The following is a 21,636-nucleotide window of genomic DNA, read 5'->3' as shown; positions in this document are numbered from 1 at the left end:
TAGTGTCTTCTTTCCTCCGAGACTCTCAAGGTGCTTTACAGATGTCAGTTAAAATTGTGTTGCCTTCTGCGAGACATACATAACGGCTTGTCTACACTATCTGCTGGATTGACGGGCAGCGATTGATCCAGCGGGAGTCAATTTATTGTGTCTAGTGTCGGCCTGATAAATCAACCACCAAGCACTCTACCATTAACTCTGGTACTCCATCAGAATGAGAAGGGCAGGCGGAGTCAATGGGAGAGCATCAGCTGTTGACTTACTGCAGCAAAGACACAGCAGTAAGTAGATCTACGTACATCAACTTCAGCTAGTTCACATATCTGAAATTGTGTACTTAGATTGATGGCCCCTGGTAGAGTAGATCAAGTCTAAATAGCCCTGTTACGTAGCTGGGGAAACTGAGGCACACAGCATTGAATTGATGAACCCAGTGTCAGAGTGAATCAGAGGTATAACATGGACTAAAATTCAGAACACTTGATTCCTGAATAGGAAATCTGGGCTCTCTTATACATACACAGATGTAATTTAAGGTCACTCTTAAGTCAAATGAAAATTGCCCTATCTCTCACACTCAGCAAAGCACTTCCCTCCAGGTGAAGTAGCCCAGATAGCATCTGCTAGGTAGAGGGAAGTTGGTTTTTTTTAAAAATACACTTGTAAAGTTGTAATTCATTTAGACATGGAACTCACCCAATTTCGTAGTAGTAGTCTGCTTTATGTCTGTAAAGTGATGAAGAGGAAGAGAGAGTGTGTGTTTATACCTGGGAAAATCAGCCATGTTTAATTAACAACAACAAAAATAAACCCCAAACCTCAATGTCTGTGTCATGATTAAGGCTCTTCATTTTCAGTTTTTATTTTATCTTTCTCAGGAATTTATCAGTGTTTATTACAAGAACAAAATCAGGTGAAAATCAGTGCAATCACTATTAATTTTTTTTAATATTGGGGTTATTTTGGTGGATGGAAAGGCAAGACAAAAGTATACAATAAATGCTTTGAATTCATCAATGTGGTTTGCTGCAGAACTAAAACAAACTCAAAACATAATTGAACCTCTGAGTTTCAGAGAACAATATATCTCTAGTCTCCAAATACTGTAAAACTTAATGATGTAGGCTTGGAACTATTATCCTATAAATATTAACATTAGTAATTGGGTAGCACCATTTTCAGTGCATATCCTCAGTTTCATCCTTTTCTCCTATCTTTGTTTTAAACCTTTGAATACTTCCTTGTGCTCTGAAACATATTCCGATACAGATTTTTGGTTCCCTTCTCCCTCATTATAGTGTTTCAAGTCTTTAATCTATTATTTGCTAATAATAGCTTGAAATGTGTATATGGTAGGCAGTACCATCCGTAGGGAGGGTGCAGGGCCCAGGACAACCCCACCATCTGCATAGGCCCTGCCCTGTGCTGCCCCAGTCTCTGCTCTGCCCCCACCCTGCCTCTTCCTTCCTCTGTTATGGTCCCTCTCATCCCCATTCAACCCCTTCTCCAAGGCCCTTTCCCCCATGCAACACAACCCAGAGGATTTTACCACAGGACCTGGGCCTGCAGCAGGAGTCGGGCCGCCTCTGCACTTACCATGGCAGCAGGAAGTGTAGCAATCCTACCGCAGCCTGCTCTGCTCCCGGAACCTGGCTCCTAGCTGTGTCACTCCGGGGAGCAAAGCAGGCTGCAGCTGGACCTTTGTTTCCCATGGCTCCCAATGCTGCTGGTGAATGCAGGATTGGGTCTGACCCCTTTTGCTGGCCTCAGGCCCACTCAGTAATCCCTCAGATTGCCCTGAGCCCCGCAGTCTGGGGTGGCTGCTCCAAACAGTCCTATGGATGAGACGGCTTTAGTGGTGGGCATGTAATTTGTCAGTAGGTTCAGATGTGCGTTGATTTCAAAGCTTGCATGCAGACCTATTAGTTTAGAATAATACAAAGCTAGGGCCATATCAAAAGTTTCATGGTCATAGGATTTTTAAAATTGTACATTGCATGATTTCAGATATTTAAATCTCAAATTTCACAGTGTTGTAATTGTAGGGGTCCTGACTAAGGATGTTAAATATCAATTAATTTATTAGTCAAGGAGTCGATGGAATTTCCATCAACTACTCCACTAGTCGATAGGCACTTCCACATACCTTCTTTGAAATGTACAAGAGCCCCAACAGAGGCTCTTGTGCATTTCAAAGTTGGAACTCTGCGTGCAGCCCGGGGCCAGTGGGAAGTCCTGCTAATTCTTGGGTCCACGCAGGTGCTTCCCCTTTGAAATGCACAGGAACCCCCCCCCCCCCCCCCCCGGCTGCATGCAGCGTGCCAGCTTTGAAATGTACAAGAATCCTCAGCAGGCGAATCCTGGATCCCGGGCTCTGCGCGGCATTTCTACGGAACCTGGGATCAGCTGGGGACTCCCCAGCTGATCCTGGGTTCTGTAGAAATGCCATGCAGAATCCGGAGTCAGCTGGGGACTCCCCAGCTGATCCCGAGTTCTATGGAAATGCCACATGGAGCCCCGGGGTCAGCTGACCCTGGGCTCTGTGTAGCGCTCCTGCTTTGAAGTACCCCCTTAACATCCTTAGTCCTGACCCAGAAAGGAGTTGTGTGAGGGGGAGAGGGTCTTAAGGTTATGGTGTAGCAGGGCTGCTGTTCGAATTAACTAATTCGAACTAAGTTAGTTCGAACTAGCGCTGTAGTGTAGACGTACCCCTAGAGAGTGGAGACGGCTGGCCAGGATCCCAGCTCTGAAGGCAAAGCCATTGCCAGCTGCAGCACAGAAGTAAGGATGACACGGAACATCATTGACACCCTTATTTCTGCACTGCTGCCTGCAGAGCTGGGCCCTCAGTCCACAGCCGCCATTCTCTGGCTGCCCAGTTCTGAAGGTGGCACAAATGTAAGTGACAATACTACAATCCCCCTAAAATAGTCTTGCCACCTCCCCGGCAATTCCTTTTTGTGTCAGAATCCCCAATTTGGTCTCTGCTGTGAAATCTGTATCGTATAGGGTAAAAGCAGACAAAGACCAGATTTCACTGGAGAAGGTCAGATTTTATGGTCTGTGACATGTTTTTCGTGGCCATGAATTTAGTAGGGCTCTATATATAGCCTTACTTCAACGTGCAGCTTTGTGTATATATACACAGGCAAATGTATTATCATATTATATATATCTCAGGCAATGTATTGCATTTTTAAAATAAAACAAGTTTTTATATAGTTGAATGATACCAAAGTAAGGTGAAAATTAAAAAAAAAAAAAAAACACCCAGGCAGAATAATGCTTTTTGTAAAACCCAGGAATTTTTCAATAAAAATTGATTTAAACCGAAAATGAAAGGGTTTAGCCATTCAGGATTTTATAGATTCATAAAACAATTGCTACTGTTCTATGTGAAATAATGTTAGTTTGGCTAAATTTGGGCTTTGTCATAAAACATTGTTTTCACATGCAAACTCGAGGAAGCTTAGCGAGTCTCATTCAGTCCTTTAAATTAAGGGTTGCACTCTATATTTAAAATATTTATTACTGGTTCCAGTTATTCATAAGTCCATTCTGTATGTTTTAGGGAAATTGTACAAATTTGCTTATCCCAGCACTCTGAAATTTTCTATAGGAAGAAATACTTGCGATATTTTTTATGATCCATTGTCATTGAAACTGGGGGATGACTGCAAAGCCTTTGAACATGAATTGCAAATCTGCTGAAACATATTACTAAGTATTAAAGCTACAATTCATGACCCAGATAGCTTCAGTGTTAATTGAAACAGACTTTGCTTTAATTGGCTGTGAACTACATGACTCAATTGGGAAGGTAATTCGTTCCTTTAGAAGTATAATGAATATATTTTCCTAAAAATAGCCTTTGAAATTGACCAATCCATAATTGTACTAACAAAAACATTTGCTTCTAGATAAGTGCATTTGTATAATGCTAATAATTAGTTTGAACTGGCCAGATGCCTCCTGATAAGATACTCCATTGCAGAAAACCGCTATCCAATATGCTGAAGAACATAGACTCAGTTATACAGTGGCACGGGGTGCAAGCAATATTGTGCTAAAAATTACTGGCCATATTGAAACAAACCTGGTTGCATAAAACAATTTCTGTTTAGAGCTGTTGCTTACTACCCTGTACTATCAGTTACTGAAAGTAAAAGAAAAAAGTCTGGTTTTGAATTTGATTATGCTGAGTCAGGTTTTAGACAGTATTTTTATTCCTCTTTCAGTTCCTGTGTTCTCTTCTTATCCCTGTTCACAACTCCGCTGCTACTTAAATCTCTGCTTTCACTTCCTTTAAACCTCCCTTTTTATATTTTTTTCCCCACAATTGGCTTCCTGGTTGTGATGTACCAACCAGATTTCTCAGATGACTCAGATTTCTCTTTAAAAACACATGCCTCTCTACAAAAGCTCCCAGAACCCCTTACAAGCTATCTACAAGGCATTAGTGCTGCCTTGTGATTCTTCTGCATCGGACAAGCTGATGTGCTGCAAGTCCAAATGATAGAGGCCCAATCCTGCAGTTGACTCTGCCCATGTGGGTCTGTTGGTTTAAGAAAATGAAGGGGTCTGTTGGTCTTAATAAACTCTTTTATAATGAAGAAAATAACTGTAGCTCTTATTTATATTTTTAAAATTCATAGTTAAGTTTTGCCCTTGAATGTGTGTTGTCCCACTGAAGCCAAAAAGTTTTGTGGGGCAAGATATAGGTCTTTGATTTTAAAATGCAGGGGTCCATGTGAGCTGTAAGGGAGGAAGTGAATTGAGGAGAATGGATGAAGGGAGGTCACTTCAGGGCAATGATAAGAGAGGTGGGAATGAAATTGAAATTAATAAGAAAGGAGACCTTGGGAAAAGAGATAAAGAAGTGACTAATCAGATTTTATTGGGCTATCCACTACCTACAATTAAATTTCCTGCATTCAAAAGAGGGAAGGGAGTACTGTTTTATTCACAAGTGCTCACTGTGAAGTAATTGAATTCTGTTACAGGAAAGCGACTGGGGTGGTTTGTTTGGCTTAATTATAGTTCTTTGTTTAAGGTCTCTGGAATTGACCAATTGGAACCAGACTCAGTGCTCATGAAAGGTGTTGCTTTTGCATTTCAATTACAAATAATTTTTGGTTTCATCTGTATAGACCATTGATTTGAAATTGTGTGATCATGGCAAATAAGTGGCCACTTATTAATTTAAACTGTACTCAAAACTGAATTTGCTGTGCACACATGATGGCTGTTTTGTAGCACAAATTTAATTTTATCAGACCCTATTCATTACAAAGTTATTTTTGTCATCACTGCTGATTAATTGTGACAGGCCAGCTGTGTTTAGTCCACCACCACCTAGTTTAGTGAGGAATTACTCTGTTAAAAGCAGCATGCTTTGGTAATACTACCAAGATTTCCAGTAATCTCTCTACCAACACTTTACGACAAGCTCACTGCACATATATGCTTCAAATCATGCTTTCTTAAAATGAAAAGTATATAATATGTGAACAAAGGACCAGTGATTGAGAAACAGGACAAGTTGCTGTGTATATAGGGGTACCTTTGTGCTACAGTAGAACCTCAGAGTTACCGGGAATGGAGATTTTTCGTAACATACTTGGGTGCATGTCTACTTTGCTCATTAAGGCCGTGTCTAGATTACATCCCTCCTTCAACAGAGGAATGTAAATTAGACACTTTGAAATTGCAAATGAAGCCGGGATTTGAATTTCCCATGCTTCATTTGCATATTCGAGTCATGGCGCTCTTTCGAAAAAGCGCTATTTTGAAAGTAAAACCACGGTCCAGACGCGATTCTTTCGAAAATAGAAGCCTTTTTCGAAAGATCCTGTAAACCTCAAAAATGGGATGAAATTGAAATTAATAAGGAAGAGACCTCAAAAATGAGGTTTACAGGATCTTTTGGAAAAGGCTTCTATTTTCTAAAGAACCACATCTAGACTTTCAAAATAGCGCTTTTTCGAAAGAGCGCCATGATGTGAATATGCAAATGAAGCACGGGAAATTCAAATCCCGGCTTCATTTTAATTTTGTAGTGTCTAATTTACATCCCTCTATCGAAAGAGGGTAGTAATCTAGACTTACCCTAAGCCATGGCTCTGACTCAGGTTTGAACCCAGCAACCATTTCTGTCCACTTGCAAATCTCTCTGTTTTGGTTCAGCAAGCACTCATGATCTGAGTCCCAGGATTCTGACGGGGGGTGAGTCAGAGCCCAAGTCCCACTGACACTTGGTCCAGGTGTACCCCACACACCTAGTGTGGTTCCCTGTCCCATGTAGTGGCACTTAGACAACTTCCAGCGAGAGATAAAAACAAGGGAGCTCTACAGCCTAAGCTGAGTACAAGGTGGCTTTATAGCTCAAGCTGTAGAGAGGCTCCTATACTAAGCTTCAAAGGTTCCAGGTTCAAATCTGCCTGGTGGTGGTTACACAGGCCCTGTTGTTTTGCAGTGTGCATGCAGCACAAGCCAGGGACCCAAGTCAAAAGATCTGTGTAATGCAGTATGGACACATCAGGACTGCTGTGAGACTCCGCCATGTGTCCCCTTCCACAAAGATACTTTCTTCTTACTGGCTGCCACAAAATATGATTGCATATAAGCCTAGGAGTCCCCAGGCTAGCACTATCTGATGTGTATCTATTTCTTCTTCTCTGGTTAACAGGCACAGAAATGTGTACACGTGGATAAGCATGTTTATAGCTGAATTTTTTAAATTTCCTTTTTTATTAGGTGAACTATAAGAAATGCTCTCCCGATTAAGAGCAGTTGCTACTCCCTGTGTTTTGGTATGTCGCACCGTGCACACCAAAGAAAAAGGCAAGCCTCTGATGTTAAATCCAAGAACAAACAAGGTTAGTAGTGTGCGTTTATCAAACATCTTATCTCCAGAGGGACCTTGTTCCGGAATTGAAAATTATACTGATGTGAGGTCATGAACTTGTTCTCCTCAGTGCAGGATCAGTGCCAGAAAAGACTTAATGATTCAGTGATGATTTACAGTTCAGTATTGCAGAACTATGATATCAGGGCTAGCAACAAAGATTTTTTGCCATTATCTCTCCTACATATCCTTGATTTCCAATGCCATTACATTTTCATTTATATTCCCATCCTCTATCATGAATTAAAAATACCATCGTTGTGACTATCCTTTTGCTTTTTCTTAGTTTAATTCCAGCTTGATTTTAGTATTGCAAGAAACACTAAAGCTCAAAGCCAATATTTTATGTCTACGATAGCAGCTTTGAATTCCATTTTCCAAGTATTAACCTCTAACTCTCTAAGTCCTTCATTACTGTCATGGGCTGTAAATAAGTCATTTCAGTGTGAAACACCCTTATGATGAGAGCCAGCAAAAGACAGGGTTTAGGTGGGACTTAAGTTGTCCATCAACACTGTGCTGGCCTTCTGCACAGGGGAGGAAATTCACCCTAAGAAAACAGCCTTTTAACTGCAGAAGGAAATTTTTCAGGACAGCTGCAATCCACGAGGACAGCAAAACTCTCAAAAGTTAGGTTGTCTTAAGTTCCCATTACCCCCGTCTTTTTTGGCAGCTGGTCTAAGGTTAAACATTTCCTTCTGTAACAGATGAGGAAGATCACAAACCTGACTGGCTTTGGGAAAAATGTAAAACCCATCTCTTTGTTGTCTCCTACCCATAGTAGGAGGGGAAAAGTTCATTACTCTGCTGTTCCTAGAATGGTGGAGAAAAGAATAGTGAGAGATAAAGAGTGACTTCTAACTACCCCTGAAAGGAGGGAGAGAAGACAAACGCATATGTTAGTGTTCAGACTGATTACATCGATTTATATGATTTAGTCAGATGCTCGAGCCTGAGAGCTGTATAAATATGTAGACAAATAGAGATCTTCAGTGCCTGCTAAATCATGTAGAAAGTGAAGACGGAATGGAGAGTGATTTAGTAGAATTGTATGACTTTTCTGAATACCAAGTCGTGTGACTTCTCAGAGCTCAAAGCTTTTGGCAGACCGGTAGAAATTATTTCAAAGCTCTCAAGCTTTTTCAAGCACTGCCTACACAATTGCTTGTGGCAGTAGCTTCTAAATTTTATTTCAGAAGGATGCTGTTTTATGATAACCGGGCAGAGTGCAATATTTAAAGGGAAGAAGTTTGTTGTCGCACTTATTCACTGTATCAGTGTTTTAATGACTCAGACAAATGAGTCATTTTGTTGTAGTGGAAATGAGAGCTTTGACTGGACTGGTGTGAGGAAAAACTGCACTGTTGCACCCAATGTATGGATAGTAACAGATTCAGTATCCATTGCTGTGAAACTGCTGAGATTGTCATCTCATTATAGGATCTTTTGTTGGCAGGTCTATTTGTGTTGCATTCTCATTCACTTATGTTATTTAATCTCCCTTAACACATGGGATTTGGGGGTTGGAACCCAAAATAACGGGGATTAATGACATTAAAAGCTTTAAGATGCCAGTTTATGACATTTCAGAGCCAATCCCCCTCACCTTTTGTGACCATTTAACTTCCCACCTCAGAACTCCTGCACCTGCTTCACTGCGTGGCAAGCACAAACATTTATTTGATCTTACCTTTTTGCCCAGGAACTGGTTCCCACAGCTGCTAAATGCATAAATTAACTGAAGTTGTCTGTTTCAAAATCCAGCTTTCAAGTTCTATTGTCAGAGCAGCCCCAAAAAGGTCAGAAGCTATTTTGGTAATGACCTTGTCACATCAACCAAACAATTGCAGAACGTACAGTAACTATCTTTGCATTCTTCCATGATTGACTTTGCAGAGCTGCTGTATGACAAGGATTCCAATTAACATGAATTACGTTTAAAGGCCTTTTGTTATGGCAGAGTTAATTGCTGTGTAAAATATGGAAGCGTCTTTGCTGCTTGGAATATAGTTACCCAAATACATTTGTTTACTGTAGGCAACTATAAAAGTTGTTATTCACTATTTAAATTGTGATAGCGCCTCACACCATCAGTCAGGTACCTAGGTCTCATTATGCTAGGCAGTGCAGAAAGGCAATATAAAAAGAAGCTCCTTGCCACAAAGAGCTTACACTCAAAGTATAAGCAAAGAGGCAAGGATGCAGGCCAAGAGATTGGGGAGGATAAGAATTATAACAAGGATTGTTTAGTAGGTGCTTAGATTATTCAAGAGATTAAAAACATACTGGCAGTCGAAGTTTAACAATGGCCTCTGTTGGGTTGAGGATTTTTTATCTGTTCTTGAAGGGACCTAAATGTTCTCATTTTCTGTTTGAGAAAGGTGCTCAACATGTCAAAAGACGTAGGTAGGAGTCAGACTTACTGCTAGGGTTGCCAGGTGTCCGGTATTTGTGTGTTCTATCCGGTATAAAAAAATCAGAAAATAGCGGATATGTGCAATGTCCGGTATTTTCTGATTTTTTTCCAGCTGCGCACCGGACGGAAGCCTGACTTGGGCGGGGGGGAACGGCTGGGAGTCCCAACTGGGAGGCGGGGCCGCGATTGTCACTTGGGAACCCTCAGTCGGTTGAGTGTGAGGAGGAGGGGAAGCCTCCTCCTCGCTCGTGCGTCGCCGGGAGCCTGCGCGGGACAGGCAGCAAGTGCCCAGGTCAGTCCTGCTCCCCGCTGGCCAATTTGCTCACCCCCCCCCCTTCCCGGCTGGCCTGTTCTCCCCCACTTCCCTTCCTGATCTTTCCCGGCCCGGCCCCCCTTCCTCCCGGCCAGCCCGCCCCCTCCCGGCTGGTTCCCCCCTTCCCTGATATCCTGTGGCCAGCCCTGTTCCGCCCAACCCCCCACCATTAGCTGCACCCGCCCCCCATGACCAGCTCTGCTTCCTGTTTGCCCCCTCCATCTTCCTCCCCCCCCCCCATTAGCTAGTTCCAGGTCCCCCCCTTTCCAGCCAGTCTCCCCCTCCTCCCCCCCTCTCCGATAAAGCGTGTCCGGGTTTTTGTATTCCTTCAACAAAATTTTTTCCCGGTGTTTTTTTTTGGTGGTGGGGGGGGGGGGGTGTTCGGTATTTTTGTTTCAGCCATCTGGCAGCCCTACTTACTGCTCATTACAGACCTTAATTCAGCCATGTTCCTCAAAGCCACTGAACTTTTTGTATGTGTGATGCCTTTGAGTGTTTCAAGAGACAATAACCCTAGCCAAGACAGTTCATTTAGTTCATTTAGAAGAGCTGCAGTTTAACAAAGTCTCTCCAACTGAGTCAGTTAGTGACAGTGCACAGTCTAGATGAAATGATAGATGAACAATTACAGTCCATCATACTAGTGATTTCAGCTTTGTAATTTTCAGCTTTGCCAAATTAGTGTGTGCTTAAAAATAAGTGCTAGGGACCTGGGTGGCTCAGGTGATCAGTGCTGGTAGGCAGAGACTTCAGCATCTAAGTGACTGGCTCATATTCAACCTAGATCATTAATGAGAATTACTCCTGGCTATCTGATGGCTGTTTAGTGGCCTTTGAGAATTAGATCTGTGATTTGCACCTAGTTCCAAGCAAATGGACATTTGGAACAATAACAGTTTGTATTCTTGCTTCTGGTCTTACCAGCAAGGTCAAGCATTGGGCACAGACCAAATTAGCTGGTAGTTTCATGTCAGGGTGTGAAGTACATTGATGGGAAAGTCAGGAAAGCTTACAGTACCTGTAGTGTTGCTGTTGGTTTATATCATCTGCAACAATCACTGTTGTCGAGTCAGTGCTCTCCACAAGCACTAAATTAAGTTTAAAAATATGGGGAAAGTAAGGAAATAACAGGAAATTCATACTTCTTGTGTTGTATTTATGTGACCAATCAACTGTGATCATAAGAGTTATGAGAGACATAAAATAGGCATTTCATTCATATGAATGAACTGTGTTAATTTGCACTGGTGACTGGAGACGTTGTGGAAAATTAACTTTATGAGTTAGCAAGTAAACAGCCAAGCACAATTAAAGCACATGACTCCGAGTTCTTCTATAGCTCTTCCCATCAATAGATCTCAAAACACTTCATAATTTTAATGGATTCATCCGTACAGCATCCCTGGAAGGTAGGGAAGTGCTATTACCTGCTTTTGATAGATGGGGAACTGAGGAACAGCCCACTCATGACACAAAAATACACTATTCATCACAAAATGTGCTGTAGTCATCCATTCTGATAAGTATAACTGAGTTTTATCTTTAATGAGAATATTTTAAACTATATTAATGTGTAGTAAAATTTTATGGAAGTAGTTTAATAGTAAAATGAGAGCTCTCTGTGATATTAAGCTACTAAATCTAAAGAGGCTTTTATTTTATGTTTTGGAAGAAATACCAGGTTTAGAAAATGAGAGTTTAACGAAGGTCTGGTGCATCCTGCATTTACACATCATCAGAAACTTTAAATGAATTATAATTAATAATAATTATTTATATTAATTTTGCAAAATGGTCATGAACATTTATCAGCCCTGGTACAAAATGTATTCACCCAACCAAATTATTACGACTGGTAATAATTTAAAAAAATCAGTATATTTTCACATATTGGTTTCCTCCATTCTCCTCCCTCCTGCTAAAAAAATGCCAACCCTTCTTTCCTACTGGTCTTAACATCATCCATTTTGCAGAATTTTGCTTACCTGGAAGTGGTCCCTCTAAGATTTTCCATCGTTGGGTAGGTTGAATTTTCTTTTGGGTAGGTTGAAATTTCTTATGCGCTACACCAATATTGAGGTAGCATGTGAATGTGCACCCACCAGTACAAACAAACCATAGATATAAATATATATTTTAAATAGTCCATGTGTGTGGAAGAAAATATATTTAAAATAAGAGATAATTATCAAGGAGCAATGCTTACGATTATTTAATATGAAATAAAATAAAAATAAAATTAACACTACCTTTGGCTGAAGAAATGGGTTGTGCCCACCAAAGCTTATAATACTATTTATATATTTTTGTTGGTTTAACGTGCCGCAGAACCATTGTTTTTAAGTTTGTTTTAGTTACAGACTAACCCGGCTACCCCTCTGAGACCTTGGAGAACATACGTCCTCATCCTTTCTAATACACAGATGCATGTTTCATAGATCTTGCAAATAAGATTTCATCCTACAAAACAACTAGCATCACACCTAGTACTTGCTGCTTCTGACTCATGAGAGCCAGAACTCTACCAGATAGCAAAGATCTGGCCTTAATGCAACACAATTTACCATGTATTAATTAGTAACACAGAATTTTAAAAAAATCATTAACATCAGAGTTTTAGTTCTCTGCAACTCTCAAAAAAATTCTGTTAAAAGAATCTTTTTCTTTCTTACCTTAAGCCATTAACACAGGGGTGGGCAATAATTTTTGATTGGGAGGCCACTCCAAGAATTTGGTAAGTAGTCAAGGGCCACACGCTTCCATTATATTAATGGAGGAGGTGTGGGCATGTGGGATGGAGGTTGGGTGCAGAAGGGAGCTTGGGATAAAGGATTGGTGTGTGGGATCTGAGAGGGAGTGTGGGTGAAGTAGGGGATCATGACCTGGGGCAACAGACTGGAGTAAGGAGCAGTGCAGGGCCTAGGATGGGGTTGTGACTTGGAGAGTGGGGGCTGGGTGGCAGGGCGTGGGTGCAGGGATTTGGGCTGTAACCAGGGATAGCAGATTGGGGTGCAAAGTCTGTCTTGGGGGGGAGGGTTGTGACCCAAGGAGGAGTGTAGGAGGGGATGCAGTGTCTGGGAAGGTGACTGGGGGCTGGTGCGGGGTGCAGAAGGTTTGGGTTACATGGGATGGGGTAGGAGGGCAGAAGGGAGGCAAGGGGTTGGGGGAGGGGGTGCCCTTATCTAGATCCAAGCCAGTAGCCCAGCAGGTTCCTTAGCCAGGGTCCTTGCCTTTCAGCCCCTGTACATACTCAGGAGAGCTGCAGGAGCCATGTTTATTGCTCTAAACTGAATGCTGTGAGCCCCTGGGGATGAGGGGCACTTCACATGCTGCCTCTTCTGCAAACAGGCAGCTGATATTGGTTGAAACTGGCTAATGGGAACTACTGGGGACAGGGGCAGCATGAGAAGCCTGTCTTCCCTCCCTCCAGGCGCTCAGCGTTCAGAAACACACACATGGCCCTGCACCTAGCTTTCCTGAGTGTTGAGTGGGTGTGGGGCAGACAGGGAAATGGCTGAGGCTCTCGCAGCAGGATCCAGCCTACAGATCATTTTTGCCCAGCCCTGTAGTAGAGGCTGGAGCCAGCTTCTCTATTTATAGCAGGCAGCAGCATCTGCTGCTGCTGCTGCTTCTGCTCCTCCAAGAGGGTAAATGTCCCGCCCCCACCTTCCTTAGCCGGTCAGCTGAGCTCCCTGCCTGTGTGGGAGCTCTGAACCTCTGTGCAGAACTCAGAAAGGAGCTGCGCACCGATGCAGGGGCACAATTTACTGGGAACCTTGTTACCTGGTCACCTTCATGTGAGCGGATGAGTACATTGTAATAAGGCTCACTTGTACATCACCATTCGGTTAGCGTAGGAGTTGTCAGATAGAAAGGCCAGAGTATGAACAGGTTCCTATGCCAAAGAGTTTATGGATTTAAGGCACAGTACAGAATGCACAGATGTGCCCGTGGATTCACTAGATGGGTCTCAACAAGAGAACAAAGTGCTGCTTTTGGTTCTGAAGCAGTATGTTGTAATGATCGGTAGAAGACTAGTTAGATTGTGGTTTCCGCCGCTGTGTGAGGTGATTTCCATTACACAGGAAGAAAACAGTTCCTGCCCTGGGCATACAGTCTTGAAAGGATGCTCTTGGATCTCTTGGAAAGAGGATTAGGACACTAATGGAGGTGAAAGTCAAGGGAGAGAGCAGTGGAGAAGGACACCTCAAACAAATGGAGAGAGGCTGTGGTTAAGTAGAGAAAATGACTCTCAGGGAATGAGTGCTAAGAGATGTGTAGGCTCTTCTGCTCCTATTCAAATTACCGTGGACTGAGGGTAATCATCACTTGTGAGGCGATTTGTAAGGAGGAGAGGATGAGATTAGGAAAGGAAGGGAAAGGTTTAGTCAAAAAGCATGCTATCTGAGAGAAAACAAGTGAAGGCAGGTCCCTGGAGAATCTTGATAATGGTGTCCTAGGCTGGATATGGTCACATCCTGATTTGGGGAGGTGGGAAGGAGGAGAAAGGTCCAGTAGGAGAAACAGCTGAAGTATTGTATCATTGGCTTCAGAGATCGACTCATTTGAGTTGTCCAGATACACAATGTGGGAAATTGTAGTGTCATTTGAAAAATAAATTCCAACGTGTTAACACTACAGCAACTCAAGCAACACTGAACTTCTAGGATGTCTAAAGGCAGAAAGTGAAAGAGAAAAAAAAAGCAAGTCACATGAAGGGTATATATCCACCACAAGGATATACTGTATATTAAACAAGCCATGAGCTTTTTATTAAGGAACCAGAAAACTTGTGGTCATTGATTCAGTTACACAGGCGAATTAAGAGAATGTCATGACAAAGTATTTAAGGTATCAGTAGCAATTATGTAAATTGTTTTAAGGGGCCTAACCAAGAACTTTGACAGAGATAATGTAGTTTTCATGGTGGAATACTGCTGCATGCTTATGGATAAAATATTAGCTTGGACTACTATAGCACAGCTAAATATACTGTAGGGTTACAGCGTAAATTGGCTAGACATTAAAGGTGTTATTCAACCATGTTTTTTATACCTTCTGAAGTGTAGATTGTGCTTTTTTCCTTTCATCAGGAATCTTCATGTTTCTTTTACTTTTGTAGTGCCTAAAATATGGTGAAAATATTGTTACTGTTTGTCAGTTAATTTCAGATTCTGCACCTGTTCTTTTGATGATAAATGTGGAGTTTGAGGGATGGTCATGTAATAGAACATGAACTGCTGCACAGTAATGAATTAATGAGGTACATCAGAAAAACAGTGGTTATCTGATGTATATACTTGCATAGCTTGTTTTCACATAACTTTCCAGGGTATGTTTACTTCTATGGAATGTATTAAAAGTATTCTATAGGGAGTGAAAAGAAAAAATGCTGAATTTAGTCTTAAAATAACAAAATTACAGCTAGTCAAAGTGAACAATTAATAAGTAAACTGTGTTTAAATTTGTTTGCATAAAATATTTGAATGCTTGAGGAAAAACTAGTACATTTGCAGAAATCAGGATCTGTTTCCAAATGACTCTTGAACAGAAAAAAAAGGTAAATTCAATAAATAATTTACTATCAATAAATCTATCAGCCTGAAGGTTAAGTCCAACCAAACAACAACTAGCAGAATTAACCAAAATACTTTGAATTTCACCTGCAAGGGTGTGTCAAGAATACATGGCTCCGTCGACGGCTCCCTTCTGCCTCATGAAATGAGGTTTACAGGAACGGTCGACAAAGGCTTGCCTTGTCAACCGATCCGCGTCTCGAATGCTGCACTGTGCTGGATTAGCTGTTTGTCGGCACAGCACGGCGGCCATTTTTATTTTAATGAAGCGGGAATTATTTAAATCCCCACTTCATTGACTATGTTGGGTCAACTACTTTACATGGCTCCGTCGACAGAGCCATGTAGTCTAGATACACCCCAAGAGTTGTCTGTGCAAAATATCAGGAAGATCATTTACTCTTAAAGGAGTAAAATGTTTTAAGGACTCATAGACATTTGTATGCATCTGAGATTAGTACAACTAAAGATGTTTTATATCTTTTTTTTCCTTCATAAACTTAATTTGTTTCAACAGATGGAGGAAGCTAAAGCTTTTTTTTGTAATAGGTGATTATAGTTGAAGAAATTAAGGATCAGTTTTATCTTTAACAAAAAGTAAGGCTTCATGTTGAGATGCTGTCTATCCCAACAGAGATGTGAGGGCAGTGCAAATAAATTTTGGCTACATAAATTATCAGAAGTGTGCAGGGAAATTTTCCTGACAAAAGGAACATTTCAAGAAGCAAGTAACACTTCAAGTAACATATCTTCAAAGCAATCTCCCTCTGCATATGCAGTGAGGGAGAGAGGTGCTCTGAAGGAGGATATATGTGCAGATGATTAAAGCACAGAACTGGAAGGCAAAAGATCTGGGTTCTGTGTTTGTTCATGGCACCGATTTAAACGATTTGCCCAAGAACTCAACTACTTCACTGTGACTTGGTTTCCTCAACAGCAAAGTGGGGATACAGATTCCTTCTTACCAGTGTAGTGAGGCTCAATTTATTAAAATTTGTGAGATGCTTAGAAACTGTAGTGATGGACATCATAGAAATGAATAGTCATAGAGATACATTTAAATTTTAAACAAAATACCTGTATTAGCAGATAAACAATAAATAATAAAATAACTTTTTTTCCCCTTTTTTGTTTTCAGGGCATGGCTTTTACACTACAGGAAAGACAAATGCTTGGGCTACAAGGGCTTTTACCTCCTAAAATAGAGACACAAGACATTCAAGCCTTACGCTTCCATAAGAATTTGGCAAAAATGAGTGACCCCTTGGAAAAGTAAGAATTAATATTTTTCTTACCTATGTTTAGTGCAAGCTTAAAGGACTCTTGAGACAATCTATTTTATTATAATATCAAGGCAAGTCTTTTGCATCCAGCGGGTTTTATAATTGACAGATTATATGTAAAAGTAACACAAACTATATTTATCACCCACACTTGTGCTGCTAATTATGTTTTGTGCTGATTTGTGTGTAGGCTATGTCTACACTGCAGTTCTTTTTCAGAAAAAGGAACGCAAATTGCGAGCCACACTTTGCGTCCCTTTTTCTGATTCTTTTTTCAGAAGAGGCTTTTCCGACATTTGGCCCATCTACATGGGGCCAAATGTGGGAAAAACCTCCTCTTTCGGAAGAGCCCTTATTCCTCACAAAATAAGGAATAAAGGGCTTCTGAAAGAATGCGCCCGCTTTTTCAGAAACTGATCCGAAAAAGCGGATGCGTTCCCTGGACGCAGCAGAGATTTTCCGGGATACCTCCAGTATTCCGGAAAAACTCTGTAATGCAGACATAGCCTTACAGGGGGATGTGTGTGTTACTCCATAATTGTAATGAGGTTTGGAAAAGAATATACTTAAAGGAAATGTCCAGTCTTGCAGTACTTGCTCAGGCAAACCTTCTGTTTACTTCCAGAGGAGATTTGTCTCAGTTAGAATTTCAGGGTCAGGCCTTAGCATTATAGCATCTTGATGGAAGTATTACGATTACATGTCTGGCGACACTTCTGTTAAGTTTTAGGAATTTATAACATGGATGAGTTGAGTGGCAGGTTCTAGATATGTAATTTGTTCAGAGTTTTGTAGAAATTCCTTGAAAAATGTGGGGAAAGAAAATCAATTTGGGACTTAAAAATTACATAGAAACAATAAAGTATTTAATTGTGTCATGTCTAAAGGAAATAAAAGGTGTTTTGACTAGAGATGTTAAATTTAGATGAGTTAACTAATTGAATAGTTGATGGAATTTCCATTGACTATTTGATTAGTCTCTAAGGGCACCTCCACTTTTGAACTGTAGCAAGAGCCCTACCAGGCTCTTGCTACAGTTCGAAAGCAGAAGCCCCTCAGGGAGCGCAGGGCTACCTTTTGAAATGTACAAGCGCAAGAAAACCCTGCAGGGAGCATGGAACCAGCGAGGGGAGGAAGAAGGGGAAGGGAGAGGGGACATCCTGCTGGCCCGCACTTCCTGCAGTGCCTCAGCCTTTGAAATGTACAAGAGCCTTGGCAGGGTTCTTGTACATTTCAAAACAGAAGCCCCGCAGGGAGCTCAGGACCAGCGGGGAACTGGCCCCAAGCTCTCTGTGGGGCTTCTACTTTTCAAATGCTTTTGAAATGCTTCTGCTTTGAAATGCTTTTCAAAAGCAGAATCGCAGCAGAACCAGACTGCTTCAGTCCCCACTCATGCTATTTAAGCTGTGCCTCTACCTCCCCTGCCCCCCGCAGAGATGGTGCTGGGGATGAACTAGCTTTTAAGCTGGCTTCTCCAGCACCTGCTTCTGCTCCTTCCATACACACCACCCCCCACTTGCTCCCTCTTGCTGATAGAGGCATCAAGGGGGGGAGGTGACTAGTCAATCACTAGTCGACTGTCCAATAAACTTCTGCTTATTGGATAGTTGACTAGTCTCCTACATCCCTAGTTTTGACAATTCAGAGGCACTTAATGATTAGTCCTTTGGCATTTTTTTCTTATTTTTAACTCTCTAGCCTAGAAAATACTTTTTCCTTTTAAAAGGCTTCTCCTGTTGGTTGCATTAGCTTGAAGTTTTTGTCATATTGTTGTTGATTTATAGTAGAATGCAATATTCTAAAAGCCAGTGAGTGTAAAGCTAAAATGACTTGGGGCTTATCGTTGATTTACATTAGGACCACATCAAGATTCCTACTGCGTCCACTGATAATAAAACAAGGTAACTTGAATCCATGTCACATAGTCTGTTGGAATGAAACAATGAAATAGTTTCATTAGGAATACTTCTGGGACTGTCCCAAAGAACCCTTACAAATCTCTTTAGAATCTAAACTGCAATAAAGAAAACAAAGATACAAGGGTTTATATTTCAATATTTAAAATCTGTGGTGTTTGCAGAATCAAACCCCTAATGAACTGAATTAATGTTGTATTTTTGTATTCCAACTTCCATTTTGACCTCAGATGACTATGGAAAAAACATCTGGAGAATGCTACTTTGTTTCCATTCTAAACTATGCATGTTACAAATTGTATCTTAAATCCAAAATCCATTTTCAACCATCATATATTAGAACAAATGAAATGTTTCTTTTGCACAATTAAATGTCATTATAGAATCATAGGACTGGAAGGGACCTCGAGAGGTCATCGAATCCAGCCCCCCGCCCTCAAGGCAGGACCAAGCTCCGTCTACACCATCCCTGACAGATGTCTATCTAACCTGTTCTTAAATATCTCCAGAGAGGGAGATTCCACCACCTCCCTTGGCAATTTATTCCAATATTTGACCCTGACAGTTAGGAATTTTTTCCTAATGTCCAATCTAAACCTCCCTTGCTGCACCTTAAGCACATTACTCCTTGTCCTGTCCTCAGAAACCAAGAGGAACAAATTTTCTCCTTCCTAATTGTGACACCCTTTTAGATATTTGAAAACCGCTATCATGTCCCCCCTTAATCTTCTTTTTTCCAAACTAAACAAGCCCAGTTCATGAAGCCTGGCTTCATAGGTCATGTTCTCTAGACCTTTAATCATTCTTGTTGCTCTTCTCTGTACCCTTTCCAATTTCTCCACATCTTTCTTGAAATGTGGCGCCCAGAACTGGACACAGTACTCCAGCTGAGGCCTAACTAGTGCAGAGTAGAGCGGCAGAATGACTTCATGAGAGTATATTATACTCCTTTGTTTATCATAGGACCTACATGAGATTCTGGTTAGTGTTCAAAAATTCACAATGTGGAAACTTTTCATTTAAAAAAGAACGATGATAGGAAATCCTAACATTAGGAGCCCCAAGAAAATTAATCAACCTTTACAGTGCAAATCAGTTGTGAAAGGGGAGGGGAGGTTGATCTCCTATCATAGTGTATATGGAAAGGTTGGTGTGTTACTATACATAGCTCAGTATATTATCCAATATTTGTACTTAGATGTTGTTGTTTAATTGTATATTCTCCAATTTACATCAATTTCTCAAGGCTAGGTCAGGGAAGGAAATTCATGAACTAGAAAAAAAAATAAAGCATTTTGGTTCATGCCTCGACATTTCATGCTATATGTTTCTATATAGATAGATGCAAAACATTTTAACCTAATTAATCTTTTGCTTTGTTTTCTTGTTTGATTACAGGTATATCTACATAATGGGAATCCAAGAGCGAAATGAAAAGTTATTTTACAGGATATTACAGGATGATATTGAGAGATTAATGCCAATAGTTTATACACCAACAGTAGGTTTAGCCTGTTCCCAATATGGACATATCTTTAGGAGACCAAAGTAAGGCCAGTAATTTTATTTTTTAAATAAGTGCAAGTAATTTTCTTAAGCATGATTTTTATTTCTCCTGCAATTCAGAATTTATATGGCAAACTTTAATGTGCAGATTTCGGTATATTGAAAGTAAAAGGCTCACTCTTTGTCTGTGGCTAAGGAGTGCTTAGCTCATGATGGTAGCATAAAGCTGACTTTTTCATTCTTCTGATCTTGGACCAGATGTTTGCTAAGTTTGGCCAGTCCACCTGTCATTTAAAAAAGCCTGAAAACAGCTCTGAGTTAAGTCAGTGGCTGATATGGCAGCCAGAATTCAGTGGGCCATAAGGAAGCTCTAGCCATGCCCCCTTCTTCCAGCTACTGCCTGCATCAAGAGCAGGGAAGTGGGTGGCAGAAGAATTGATGCACCAATTCTATACTGATCTGCCATCTATTTGGGAGATGTGTCATACTGCCATGGCAGCTGGCACAAGCTTTAGGGTCACTTTGACCTGGGTGTGTGACTCAGACTGACTCATGGCAGTACAGAATCCAGGTTTTCCTGTGAACAATTGTATTACTCTACAGTTATGTTTTTAATCCAGTATGTTATCTTGGTTGTATAGACTTAATTATAACACTAATTCTTTATCGCTTTTTAATATTATTTTGTGTAAACATTTGCATAACTTAGAATTAATTAAACAAAAAATGTAGTCTTCAATTCTGCTTTGCAAAACACGATCTTAAAGTTTTAATTATCAGATATAAAAGTGTTTCCATTCTGATTTTGTTTCAGAGGATTGTTTATTTCTATCTCAGACAGAGGTCATATCAGGTCAATTGTGGACAACTGGCCAGAAACTGATGTTAAGGTATTACTGCCACAGTACTCCTTTTTCTAATTGTCTTTTTCTTTTTGAATCCCAATTCATCTTTTAAAAAAGTGGATAGTTTTATGGAGAGATATGCTGGTGCTAAATAATGCATTCAGGGCAATTGTATGACAGTGATAGCTTTATATCATATTTAACAGTTATGTGCATCCAGATGTGTGGAGTAGTACTCCAAATCAGTGTTTCTCAAAGTGGTCCGCGAAACCACTCTGAGAAACCTGCTAACTAGCCGCTCCAGTGTGTTTATTTACTGGCTTTGCAGCCACGGAGCCTCACAGCTCCCATTGGCTCCAGTGTGCCATTTGTAGCCAAGGGGGGCTTGGCCCATGCTGCTTCCCACAGCTCCCTTTGGCTGCAAACAGTGAAATGAAGCCAATGGGAGCCAAGAGGCTTTGTGGCTGCTGAGCTGATAAATAGACATTCTGGAACAGCCAATTAGCAGGTTTCTCAGAGTGGTTTCGTGGACCACTTTGAGAAACACTGCTCTGAATCCAAGCTTTAGCATTCAAGATCTACAGCATGAAAACTGAAGATCAGCAGTGCTTCCTATGCCAATTGTGGTCCCTCACGATCTAGAATAAAATTGACAAATGACTGTTCGATTTGGTGAGGCTTTTGAGGTTTGTTTCTTAGTATGCCCATCTTTCTCTGAAGTACCTGCTGTGGTTGTTTTAGGGTTAAGGGATAGAACTGGAAATTGGGAGACCTGGGTTCTCTTCCCAGTTCTGCCACAAACTTTTTGTACAACCTTGAACAAAACTCTGTCTGTTTGCTCATTTTTTAAATTGAGGAAGTGTTCTGAGGTTAC

General features: G+C 41.0%; 1 protein-coding gene across 2 annotated transcripts in view; it reads left to right on the top strand.

The window, feature by feature from the left end:
• ME2 (malic enzyme 2) overlaps nt 1-21,636 on the top strand; it is a 50,675-nt gene that overhangs the window by 9,555 nt on the left and 19,484 nt on the right. For both annotated transcript variants that reach the window (XR_012904982.1, XM_075932656.1), the window contains exons 2-5: nt 6,757-6,878; nt 16,351-16,484; nt 19,810-19,959; nt 20,732-20,807. Coding sequence is in view for 1 of the 2 variants with exons in the window: in XM_075932656.1 (XP_075788771.1) it covers nt 6,771-6,878; nt 16,351-16,484; nt 19,810-19,959; nt 20,732-20,807 (468 nt within the window). In the remaining variant the exon portion in view is untranslated. The remainder of the gene's footprint in view (nt 1-6,756; nt 6,879-16,350; nt 16,485-19,809; nt 19,960-20,731; nt 20,808-21,636) is intronic.

The sequence above is a fragment of the Pelodiscus sinensis genome, chromosome 6, assembly GCF_049634645.1.
Source record: "Pelodiscus sinensis isolate JC-2024 chromosome 6, ASM4963464v1, whole genome shotgun sequence".
Lineage (NCBI taxonomy): Eukaryota > Metazoa > Chordata > Testudines > Trionychidae > Pelodiscus > Pelodiscus sinensis.
Note: the sequence above shows the minus strand (reverse complement) of the source record. Positions and strands in the feature narration are given on the sequence as shown.